Consider the following 12,324-nt stretch of genomic DNA (forward strand, 5'->3'; position numbering starts at 1 on the left):
ATTCCTGTGTTATTGCAGCTGCAGTTTCACAGTAGTTCCTCAGGTAAGATGTCTCACTGACTCCAGTCTCTTTGCTTTCATAAATTAGGGGCTACTTCTACAAATAACCAGAACTCTGCTGAACACTTAGATCTCCTTTGAATCCTAATGAACTGTCACCATAACCAGTCTGGGGAGGTCAGAAAAAACACGTTATTTTTGCAGTGCTCTTCCTAGAACAAAACTATAGTGACAAGTGTTAGAAGTCATATCACTCTCCTTAAGAAAATTGTCTTGCTTCCTTTTTTTCCAAAAACCCCACACCAGGATGCCATTACGCATAGTCATATTCCAAATAGGAGCAGTTCTCAAATACATCTGAAATAAGACAAGGAAGTCCTACTGTGTCTTTATTGTAGTAACAACAGAGGCAAATTAATTACATTGGAGTGGTTAGAAATCTAACACAACCCTGTACATCCCCCTTTCACTCTGTAATTATGAGAGCTCCAGACTGGGGGTGGTGGTTTGTGGGTGTGTGTTATGAAAGCAATTGGAGTAAACTGTCTCTGGAGTATGGCTGGAATGCAAACTCACAGATTCAACAGGTTTGCTCCACACTGAAGCTCTTCTGAAGAGTCAGACTCCAGTGTTGGGAATTTTAGTAATTCTATAATAATAGTAAAATTCTATTTAAGCCCAGATAATCTGCTTCCCAATTATTTTTAAGTAAACCGATAATAACTGAAGCTACTCAATCTGTGAAACTTTAGATTTAGAGACTTCATCTGACATTTGGTTTATTTGGTTAGATGGAGGCTATAAATATCAACAGTTCTGGCACTATCAGCTCAGCATCTGTTGGCAACACGTACAACATTGCATCTAAGTTCTTAATTGCTGAACAGCCTCAGACATCCTTCTGACCCGAAATGGAAGGAAATCTTTGTAGCTAAGCCTTCAGGAAGTTTTTCAATTCAATGAACAGTTCCTTATCAAACAGAAATGAAAGCACCACTTACACTGTGTGCTCCTTGAATTGTGCGGACCAAGTTGAGCCCTTTCCAAACATAGATGTCTCCATTTAAAGCCCCAGAGTAGGTGATGTCTTCTTTAGCGCAGGCTAAACACAGGATTGTTTGGAGATCTCCTGTTTTACCAAATATTCCTCTCTTTGCTGTCAGGGCATTTCCACACAATGTCCAAAACTGTGAAATGTAAATGGCAGATCAGGAGAAGTTTCTGCAGAATTTCTGGTTTTTCACATTAATGTGAGGATCTCAGACACACATCCTGACAGAGCAGTGCCTGGGCAGGCACTGAAGTGATTCCTGTGGTGCTATCAGAACACCCACCACTCCAAAGCCTGCCCATTTACCAAGGAAATATCCAGGCAAATGTAGTACATCTAAACCCAAACCAAATGATCAAACTGCTTAAGAGGGTGAGGTTCAATGCTGCCTCACTATAGCCACACTGCCCCTTCTCATTCTCTCACTGTCCTTCATCAGGTTTTGCTGGGAAATGCTGTCCAGACAAGTGCATGTTTTTAAACCCAAGAAAATCCCATTTTTCTTTTCTGCAAAACACAGCTACAGCACTGAAATGATAAAATGCTTTATCTTACACCACCTGCGTGCTGGAGCAGACATTTCTGCCCTTCCCCAGTGCACTGAAAGAGTTCTGTCCCTCAAATATAGTCACAGAGAAACCATCTGTTCCACAGGGACTGCGAACGCTCGTACATGAGACAGCTCCCTGACTCCCAGAGTAACAGGTTCCCAAGGGTGGAATGGGGACTTGCTCAGCTGCCACACAGAAGTCATCAACATTCTGCAAAGAGGAATCTAAGACTGACTGGGGAGGAGGAAAAAAGTGAAGAAAACAGCTTGTCTCAGAAGGTTGTCTTTGGAGGAGAGCTAGAAATATCAGATGTTTGTTTCTGAATAAGAGAGCTTTTTTTGATTTAAATAAACAAGCAGAGAGGACAGTTTGTGTACTCAGTTGTCCCTCAAGGACCAGACCTTCTGGGGAAGGCAGAATAAAGAGACTATCAATGAGAGATAGCAAGAGAATTGCTGAAATCTCCAGTCCTGTCAGCACCAGGACATTCTAGACACGTGCAGATACAGAACAGCAAATCCCTGGGGTGCAGCACAGCACAGTCTGTCAGTGGAGCCATCCCTGCTCTTCCATTCAATGGACACTGGACAGACACAGGCAGAGACTGGACAGGAATAATGATGTGTCTGACATGGATTTATCACATCCATCTATTCCCATTTCTATTCATTTGCCTACAGCCAGATTTTTAGGTATTTTTCTAAAATTCTTTATTCCAGAAAATCCTTGGATCAAGGCTTTTTATTTCAGCTCCTTCTCTATTGTTAATTCAATTAAATTTTCCCTTTGCCTCTTAACATCAGCCAATTTAGAAGGCAGAGGGAATACTGCCCCCAGGGCTCTCATTCTGTGAGTAAAACCTAAACTCTCCTCCCTTCTGGTCTGCTGACGAAGGGTGGGAGAGCAGGCAGCAGTGTTAGAAGGGTGGAGGGAGGATCCTGAGCTCAGTGTGAGATTCCTTTGCTCCTGGGCTTTACCTCAGCTTCTAATCCCTGCTCAGCCAAATGAGCCAGCAGAACTGGATTGCTAAAGGCATAAACAGCACAATTCCTAAGCATTAGTCCCAGTTCTCACAGTGATACTATTCCTTCAGAGCTGTTATTATCACATTCCCGCCACTTTGTACTGAACAGCAAGTTCAGGCCTCTGCTGGAGCACCACTGGAGGGAAACATGGAGTCACTTCCCCTCCATGCTGCATTTTTCCTATTTGTTGGCATTCCTTTATCTCTGTGTATCTACAGTGCCTGGTATTCTCTGTGTTCAGGGTGATTATGGCCATTTTAAACAGAAGACAGGTGCCAAAGACAGGTTTTGGAAAACAGCTTGTGGAACACAACAGATGGTATCAGTGCTGCCAAAACCACCCACAGTTGAAAGCAGTGGTGGTTTAAGGGCACGAGCTTCTCAGGAACCAGAACTAGAGATATTAACTGGTTTCCTAAACTTCTAGTTAAAGCTCTTCCCACCCCAGTCATGTGAAATAATTGCCATCTGTTAGGAATGTTTTTGAGGAGACTGGAGAAAAATAGAAACCTGAAGGGGATATTGGCAAACAAGGATTTGTTTCTAAGCTTTCCACAGGCATGAGAATGTTTTACCCCAAACATCTGATATATATTAGGTTTACATTTAAAACACTTCCATAAAGGGTGACTTAGAGGGAGCAAATAGTGGGGCACCAGAGTTTTCTCTCTGCAGGCCCTGCACATTTCTCAGTGGTGTTCCATGAGAAGCCCAAGAGCAGGTCATTCTGTTCATACTTTGTATCTTTATTCCTCCTACAGCTGCTCAGGGACCCTTTGTGATGCTGGAAGAGGGAAACCCCTAAAGGCTGAGACCATTAGGGTGGAATGGAGAGGGCAGAAGACCCAAAATTGTAAGTATATAATGAATGAAAATTACACCAAAGGATCTTCCCGACTTTCTTGTTCAGGGAATCTGCAGCTCAGGCACTGCTGAATGTCTCAACTGGCTTCAAACAAAACATTTTGCAAAATGTTCACAGCGTAAAGAAAGAAAAATATAAACAGTCCTATATTTCAAGTCCTCATCAGGTAAGAACCCAGATTTTTTTGTGCAAGTACTTTTTCCAAGTAAATAATGAAAGCTCTTTACCTTTATGTGTTTTACTCCACAGCTGACAATCCTGTTTGGCTGATATTGATCCCAGGAAATATCAAATATCTGTTAAGAAATACATTAAGCTGATATTTTAACCTATACAGTAATGGCATCTAGGTTCAGCTTGCTTTTACCAGTGCTTAGCCATAATTTCTGTTGAAACGTATTACTACAAGTGAAAGAGCACTCTTCAGGTAAATTTGGAACTCTTTGTAATCAAAGGTCAAGGCAAATATGGAGGGTTCCTCACAGAGTTCTGTCAACACACTTCATCCCTGACTCCACACTGCCAATCCATTCCAGCTCCAAGATGTTAATGAATAAACAATACTTACATAGGCATTCTTTCCACTCCCTCTTCTGTGCAAAAGCTCCTTTCTCTGGGTGGGAAAGTCAACTGGGACTAAGATTTTAATACTTCTTGCCTGTCCTGGAGAATTCTGCTAATTCAGAACCTGATCTTGTACCTACTGAGGCCAGCAGCAAAACTTCCACACATGCAAAACTGGGAAGTGAATCAGTTCTGGAAGAGAAAATCTGAACAAGGACTAAGATGCTTTTTGTATTGGGAACATGGCAATGTACTTTAATGTATGCATCCATGTGCTTTTAAATATGTCAGGCAGGTATTTTGCTTATGCTAAACCCGGTACAACATTCCCTAATCCTGAATAACATTCTAAATTCAAACCTGGTCAGTTCACATCTTTATTTAAGTTATGATCCTTTACCTGAAGCTAACAGATATAAAAGAAATATTTATCCCAATTAAGTTTCTTCCACAGGCAACTGTCTTAAGGAAAAGTGAAAGGGATATAAGTAAATTTTCCCTCAGAATAAATTGTCTTTTTGACATACTCAGAGACAAGATGATCTTTGGCCATTGAGCTCCCATTTCACATCTCATATGAAGACCTACAGATCACCCGACTCAGTGTGTAGGTACAACATATTTCCTCTCTAGGCTTACTAACAGTGCCTTGTGCTGGGTCTGGCACAATGAGAAGGAATAAATATCTTGTCCAGTATTTTACAAGTCAGGTAGAATGACCAAAATTGCCTTTGCATTAACCTAACACAATCAAAAAATTACTTTTAAAACACCCATGCAGCTCCCAGACAAAATCCAGGAATGCTTCCATACAATTACCCTGTCAGAATGGCCTGTAGCTGTCGCCAGGAGCTTTCCCCTCTTCCAGTCCCAAATACACACTGTGTTTTTGGCATCCAGTCCCACAGAAGCCAAACGCTGAGGAAAAACAACAACAATCCAGTTAACAGGAAATCAACCCCAAATCACTTTGCTGTAGATCCCAGGATTATGTGCACAAATGGATTTTCCCACACATGACCTGGGTTTGAACCACATTCCAAAGGCATTCACACTCAACATTTACTCACTGGAGAGAGCACCAAAATGTCTCATCTCTAAAAGGTCAGGCTATTGATTTCAGGCTACCAATGTTCCAAGCGAAATTCTTACCCTGAAATATCTGAGGTTCAGGTGCACACCTCTCTAGCACTTTGATTTATTAATCTGATAATAAAAGTGAAAGGGAAATAAAAGCTTTCACTATTTCCAACTACTGCTTTGTTCATTATGCTCATTTTGTTGAGCTTTAGAACCAGAACTGGATGTACTTTCAATAATTACCTTTTATATAGCTTGATGTATCAAATCACCAGTTAAAATAACTAATTCATTAATAACCAAGCTAAATTCAAGTTTTCTTGGTCATCAATTAAAAGAACCTAACTTTAACACTTTTCAATCTCAATAATGCAAGAAATAAAAAGAACAGAATAAAATGGAGGGGGAAATCTGGAAGGGAAAAAGCAGAGTGCATCCATCTCTGACATACCCAGAAGATCAGCAATTACTATGGAAGTTGTAGGTCTTTTCCCTTCCAGTGACTGTCCTCATTTTGTCCAACTTAACGTGAATTCCATAAAAAATGGGCTCAAACTTTCAGTAAGCAAAATGTTTAAAATCTGGAGCTGTCTGTGATAACAGAAAAGGACTGAGCCACCAAAGAAAACAAGTGTCATTACCAGAAACTCCTCTGACATGCTGTATTAGAAAAAACATTTAATGCAATAAAGCCCTTAACAACCATATAACAGAGAGAGAAAGTAACTGTTCAGAGCGGAACAGAAGGCTCCAGTTTTCATCCTGTAGCAATAATTCAGAGAGCAGGTACTCAAGGCCTTTTCATCCCATTCCTGAGTGTAAATCCACAGTGCACATTTTCCCTTTTGGGAGAGCCCCTCAACAGCCTCCGCATCAAGTGCAGTAGGTTCACACACCCTCTGCTGTCTTAACAGTTACAGTTTCCTGATTTAGAGGAATGAAAAGATGTTTTGGGACTTGGGTTTAATGGGAGCTGACAACAGGCATTATCCCAGTGCAATACCTGCCTAGTGAATAATGCAGAACTTAACCACCGTCCCACCAGAAAACGCACTAAGCAATGTGGAGCTAATGAAAACAACAAAACAAAAACCATCCAAAAGACCCTACTCAAGACCCCTCACCACCAGAAAAAACTATTTACAGACTTATACCACAAATTCCTCTGAGTCCAGTCTCCTTCCACTGGAATCAAAATACAGAGAGAGGAAATGAGCTGCTCCTAGAGGAACAGAATGTTTTCATGAGGCAGTCTAGATATGTTCTCAAATATTGTTGGGAGGAACAAGGTTCCCTTGGAGGGTTCACCCTATGGGGGGGGAGGGTAGAACTCTGTCAATGGGCTCTGACTCATAACAGAGTTGTGAGGGGAGAGTTAAAGAAGTTTGTACAGTGGAACAAAGAAATAAAATGATAGTTTTTGCAGGATTTAATAATATTTCCCCTTAAGAAACATAACCCTGTTATAGCTAGAACTCACAATGTGGATGGAGTTCTGTGCTTTAACATTACTCAAAATGTCCATAGAACTTAGGGTGCTGGAGCTGGTCAGTGTCACACCACTCCCAGCTGCAGGGCCACTGAGAAACTCCACTGGCCCAATGGCACTGAGGACACAGAAGAATCACACATCTGAGCCCTGCATCCATCAGCAGGCCAACAGTGGGAAATAGGAAATCAGACCTTCGGTACTGGGAATGGGACCTATTTTATATGTGGAGACAATGCCTATAAGTGGCTTCCTAAAGGTTCCTATTTCCAAGCACTATTAATGTCTCCCCGCAGGGTACTTTGGCAACAACCACGAAGAAGAGTTAGGGCCAAGAGAACATTTTCCATCCAGGGAGTGCAGGACAATCTCCAATTATACTCCTTTGATTTTGGAAAGCAATTTAATTCAATGCTACAGTTGTTGCAACACTTTGTGCGGGAACATGAAGTATTGAGACTTGTCTGAAAGAGACAGTCTCAAGAGAAGGGGGGACTTGACAGACAACATGGAGGATAGAAATGCTCCATTCCCTTGAAACTGCAAAATAGAGTGTAACAACTAACTAGCCAACTAGATAAAAGCATATAAAAGACCCACAGGATACTAAAGGTAGCTGGAACCAGTGGATAAACAGATAATGAGGAACCTGAGCGGGTTTTGTGGCAGTTGTGAAACAAGAAAATCCAATGCACGCCCTAAGAGAAGTTCAAGGCAAGGTCATTACAATATTGGGGGCTCTCAGTGAGTACAAGCACCAGAGACCCCTTTAGACAAAGCTCTAGGACCACAAACGGAGCTCCAGTAAGGGGCAGAGGCATGGAAATTAGCTCTGGGGAAAATGGCGTTTATGTATTAGCTGGGAAATACATTGTAATATGTCTGATCAGGATGGAATAAATGACCTGTTGTAAAGTTTCATGACACAGAGTCGTGATTAGTGAAAAAAATCACTCCTCCAACTGTGTCCAGGGCTGGAATACGGAATGGCTGCTTTTTAAAACTTCAAATTGTGTTAGAAAGTTTATTCCCTTGCTGACTTTGGTATCAGCAGTGAAAACACTATGGGAAACTAAGAAGTATTTTGTATTTTCTTTTAACACAGGCCTGCTGAGGAAGGTCTCCTGCCGGCAGAAAAGTGATAAATGCTGAATTTCCTTTTTGGTAGAAACACACTTTTAGTTCTCCTTCTGGAAGAGAATTTGAATTCTATTCAGAGAATTCACAGAACTACCAGAAGAAAATATCTGCCAAGTAGTTCAGGCACAAAATTAAACAATTATTTAAGAATCTATATGGATTTGGAAGATCTGGCTAAAGAAGCCTAATGTTGCATTTCTAAATTTTTCATGAGGTGTGTATGAACTATGGCAGTGCCCTTCCCACTCCAGTAAAAAATATTTTTAAAAGCACATAAAAAGGGTTAATCTGAAATAAGTCAGAGCAGAAATTGAACTGTGTAGTACTGATAAAATACTTCAGTATGAGGCACCTGCTTTGTAGGTAATTCTGTGAAGGGGAGATGTTAGTACTTTTAAGGACAAACTTTAGTTAACTCATGATTGAAGACATTTTAATTGCAGGCAAAATGACAACTCCTCATTAAACATTTGAACAAAGTGCAGTTTCCCTCCTGCTAAATGGCAGCTCCTGCTCAGACAGAAAAAGCCCAGACTAAACGATGTATTTTTAAACAGCAACACTTCTGCAAGAAATTCAGCTCCCATCAGGACTGCATTAAACACAGGTAAAACAAAATAGGAAGTTCACTCTGACCCTACTTGTCGCCAAAAGCTGTACTGAAGGTATATAAAACAAAGGTAGCATTCAAGCTCTCCCATGTGTATTGATCATCTCCATTTATTAGAAACAATAACAAAGCCTGTGCACACCGATCTGCGTTCTCCACCCCGTGGAACACGATGCCAGGGAAGCACTTGCAGGAACGACTGTGCTGTCTCCGTGCAGGGGCAGCTCAAGTCTGGCCAGGAGGAATATTTCCCAACTAATTCATCCAAAAGGAACAGATATCCCAGAGTTTCTAGTTCAGTAAGAGTCAATTAACTTGGCTCAGGGAGAGGTAGGGTGGCCCTGTGTTTGAGACCTGCACATGGCGCAGCAGTCGCACAGGAACGCACAAGGAGCCAAGCTGAATCCATGGAGATCCCCTCTGGGAATGCAGCAGAGTCACCCGGGCTTTGCTTCTGCGTACTTTTATTTAGGAAATGGACAGCTGGCAGAGTTAGCAGTGAAAAGAATACAGCTCTTATTGCATCTACACCATACCTGACTGTTGCATTTATTTGTGTTTTGAGGCTGAAATGCAAATCTTCCCTGGCTTTTAACAGCCTTTGCATATAAAAGAAGGAAAGCTTTGCACTGGGAGGTGCAAGCAGCGTCTGCACAACCTGTTTTGCCCCGTCACAGACACCAGCTCCCTTGGGAATGCTGCATAACAAACCAGAACTGCCAGCAGCTCTGAGTTCCAAATACTCACAGACTTCCTACCATGCCCTTTAATTCTGGCTCAGTGCAGCAGCTTCTCCTGCAAAGCCAGGAAGAGCAGCAAAAGCCAAGATGCATTATCCATATTCATGTTCTCCAGCACTGGTTGTTCTCCAGATAGAAAAGTGTTCAATGCAGTTTTTTATTTCCAGAATAAACTGCAACTTCCCAAGCACTTCCAGAAAGGGAATTGTCACTGTTCTGCAAGGTCAACCCGGGAGTGAGTTTGGGTTTTAATTACAGCAAGCACCCAGCAGGATCTTCAGGAAGGCCTCCACCTCAAACACCCTCTGGGCTCCTGAGTCTTCATTCCCATGAGGTGCTTAAATAGCTTTAAGTTTAACCACCAGTCTCACGAAGTTAAAAATGAGGGGAAAAATGAAAAGCATTTATTTCTGAATGAACAGTATCTTAAAAAAATATTACACCATTAGAAATTTTGTTCTGTTGATCCGAGGGTTTTCTTGTCTGAGGTTTTTGGTATCAACTAATCTAAGCATTCCTAAAAATACTTTAGCAACTATTACATCAAGAAACTCACCAGGACAAAATTGTCATCAATAATGACAAAATTGCACAGCCAGATATTTATTTATAAAGCTCTGTGAAGTATTTCTCAGGTATATGTGAATTTTAGGTCTGTTTGCCTCCTACTTCACTCAAAACTGAAAGCTTTTAATACTGCCAGGGAGAAAAAAATCCTTGTGCTTAGCTGGGAACAGCCCACCATTTAGTTATACTTTAAATTTTGTCTCAAGGTATCATCTAGACTAACCCAATTGTACAATGCAACACTGTGTGTCCTAATGCCATTATTCAATTAAATTGCCTGTGCACCCCAGCCAAGGAGACTCTCCCAGCAGTGAAATTAGTGCAGCTCTTCTGCCAGAAAAGCTGCAGGGTTGTGAGGACTTTGCCAGGAACTGATTTCTTGGGACAGCAGGTAACAAGTACATGGTGAAGCCACTGCAGTTAAGCCACAGAGGGGCATTTCTGCTCTGGATACCTGTCCAACACCTGATGCCTCCACTCCACTCAGAGGCCAAGCTGTGATTTCATCCCAAAAGCACCCCCTGTGCACGAGCTGCATTTGCAGTCCTCCTACTGCAATTACAATTACAATACAAACCTAGGCCTTGAACTGCAATCACAATTAAATCGGAACAGCAGTTCCAGCACTGCAGCTACTGAAACACAAAACACGGAACGTGCATCTTTCTGAGAACCAGAAATCCAGCTCAGTTCAGAACCCAGAGAAGGAGCTGTACTGACCTGGCCGTCCGAGTCGAAGGCCAGGCAGGCGACTCCGTGCGTGTGCGCATCCTTCAGGACAGACACGGTCTGCACACGGTAGGAATCCCAGATGCAAATGTAGGGGTCCTTCCCAACCTGCCCTGTGGCTACCAGCGTTTTATCCGGGTGAACTGCAAGGCTGCAAACAACACACTTCAAGTTATAACACACCTTGGGAATGATCACAGCAGCTGTCTTCAAAACGCAGTCTCTTCCAGTATTTACTTAGAATGTTTTGCAGAGAGTGACATGGTGAGTGCAGAGTACAATTTATCATGTAATAATATTTTAACTAGAAAAAGGAAAAGCATAACCAGAGAATTTTTAAATACTTTTTCTTGATAAGCTGATTGAAAACACAAACTTAGATATTAGTCTTTCACAGGTTTATAATGGATGATTTTCTACTATTTATTCCTCTTTTGCACATCAGCTCAAATATTCTGAAATATGGACCAGAGGCTCAATAATGAGTATTGTTCACTATGAGAAATACACACAAGAAATCCTTTCATCTTTATATGTTTAAACATAGCAATCTCAGGGTGACACAGAAATAAATTGTTTCACCAGCATCAAACCATATTTCTGTTCACAACCCTTCAAATATGAAAATAATAATAAACCCTCCTCTGCAAAGTCATATGAATACAAAGGCAGATTTACACAGTTGCCCAGGAAACAAATTTGAACAATGGCTGAGCATGGGAGCTACGCATGGAATAAGGAAAAACATCCTATTAATAAACTGGCACTCAACAGGTGGCTCAGGGGAGCTGAATACTTCTGCTATCCCAGGAGCAGATAAAACTAATTATTAAGAAGAATTAATCAAAAAGCTTAAGAAAGTTTTGTAAACATACGCATTTAAAGGAAAAAGAACAATGTTAGCACACATTTAACTGTTCTATCTCCCCTGCCCATTCCTCCTTTCCTCCCCAGGCTTGGGTTGTACATTATATAGAGTACCAGCTTACCTCAGTTCTAAACCTATACAGGCAATAAAAGGTGACACCACAAACTTAAGGTGTGATAGCTGTAATTAAGTTAGGATACTTTTCTTCAAGAACCAGAAGGAAAAGATTAATTGGGCTGATCTCTTCTCACTGCTAGAGGAGAACTTAATCACACGTGCCACCATTTAGCTCAGAGCAGTTCTCACACACCAGAGCCTCCTCTTGGGTTCAGAGCAGGAACATATTTCCTAAACATCAGCACATCTGTACTGAATGTCTCTGGTATTTGTTTTATCCTTTCTGATGCATGAAGTCAGCCAGTGGGGGAACTAAAATTAGGGAATAATATCAATTTTTGGCACCTAAATTAGCAATCTGATTTCCCACCCCTGCTGAGGACATCATCTCCCGCCACCAGCCTTTCCGATGCACACCCCCTGCCCACGTTCAGTCTGGCTCTTAGATAATCAAGAGCTTATTTTTGGCAGATAGAACAGTGGGTTAGAGGAAGGAAATGAAGCCAAATTTCAAGAACAGCTCTTGGTGACTGTTTGATACCTGTGTATGACTTACACGTTTGATGTGTGTTCAACTATAAAAATTCTAAGTGTACCTATACAATATCTCTGTTGCAGAGATCCCATGCTGTCTTCAGGGTGTAAGATTTCCATGCCCTTCTCTGCCTCCTTAAATGGGTGTCAACTTCACTGCCTGTGTTTTGAACTGTAAAGGTGCATTTATTCAACCTTTCTAAGCCAACATCCCACAACTAGACCATTTGTAATGAAACCGCATCACTATTTGCACCACTGGAAAACACTGAAATACTGTTATATTTTTATGAAAATATGATTAGAAGAGACAAGGCATTCAAATAATAGCAATTTATGGTACAGAAAACAAATTATTACAGGGTTAATTCCTATTCTTTCTGCAGGGAGGATG

At 41.4% G+C, this 12,324-nt stretch overlaps 1 protein-coding gene across 1 annotated transcript in view; it reads right to left on the reverse strand.

The window, feature by feature from the left end:
- EML6 (echinoderm microtubule associated protein like 6) overlaps positions 1-12,324 on the reverse strand; it is a gene marked incomplete at its 5' end in the record, with an annotated part of 89,231 nt that overhangs the window by 53,572 nt on the left and 23,335 nt on the right. Inside the window, 4 exons of the mRNA XM_017745233.1 lie at positions 1,002-1,187; positions 3,720-3,788; positions 4,876-4,974; positions 10,403-10,562. Of these exons, the coding sequence (XP_017600722.1) occupies positions 1,002-1,187; positions 3,720-3,788; positions 4,876-4,974; positions 10,403-10,562 (514 nt within the window). The remainder of the gene's footprint in view (positions 1-1,001; positions 1,188-3,719; positions 3,789-4,875; positions 4,975-10,402; positions 10,563-12,324) is intronic.

The sequence above is a fragment of the Corvus brachyrhynchos genome, unplaced genomic scaffold (genome assembly GCF_000691975.1).
Source record: "Corvus brachyrhynchos isolate BGI_N302 unplaced genomic scaffold, ASM69197v1 scaffold69, whole genome shotgun sequence".
Lineage (NCBI taxonomy): Eukaryota > Metazoa > Chordata > Aves > Passeriformes > Corvidae > Corvus > Corvus brachyrhynchos.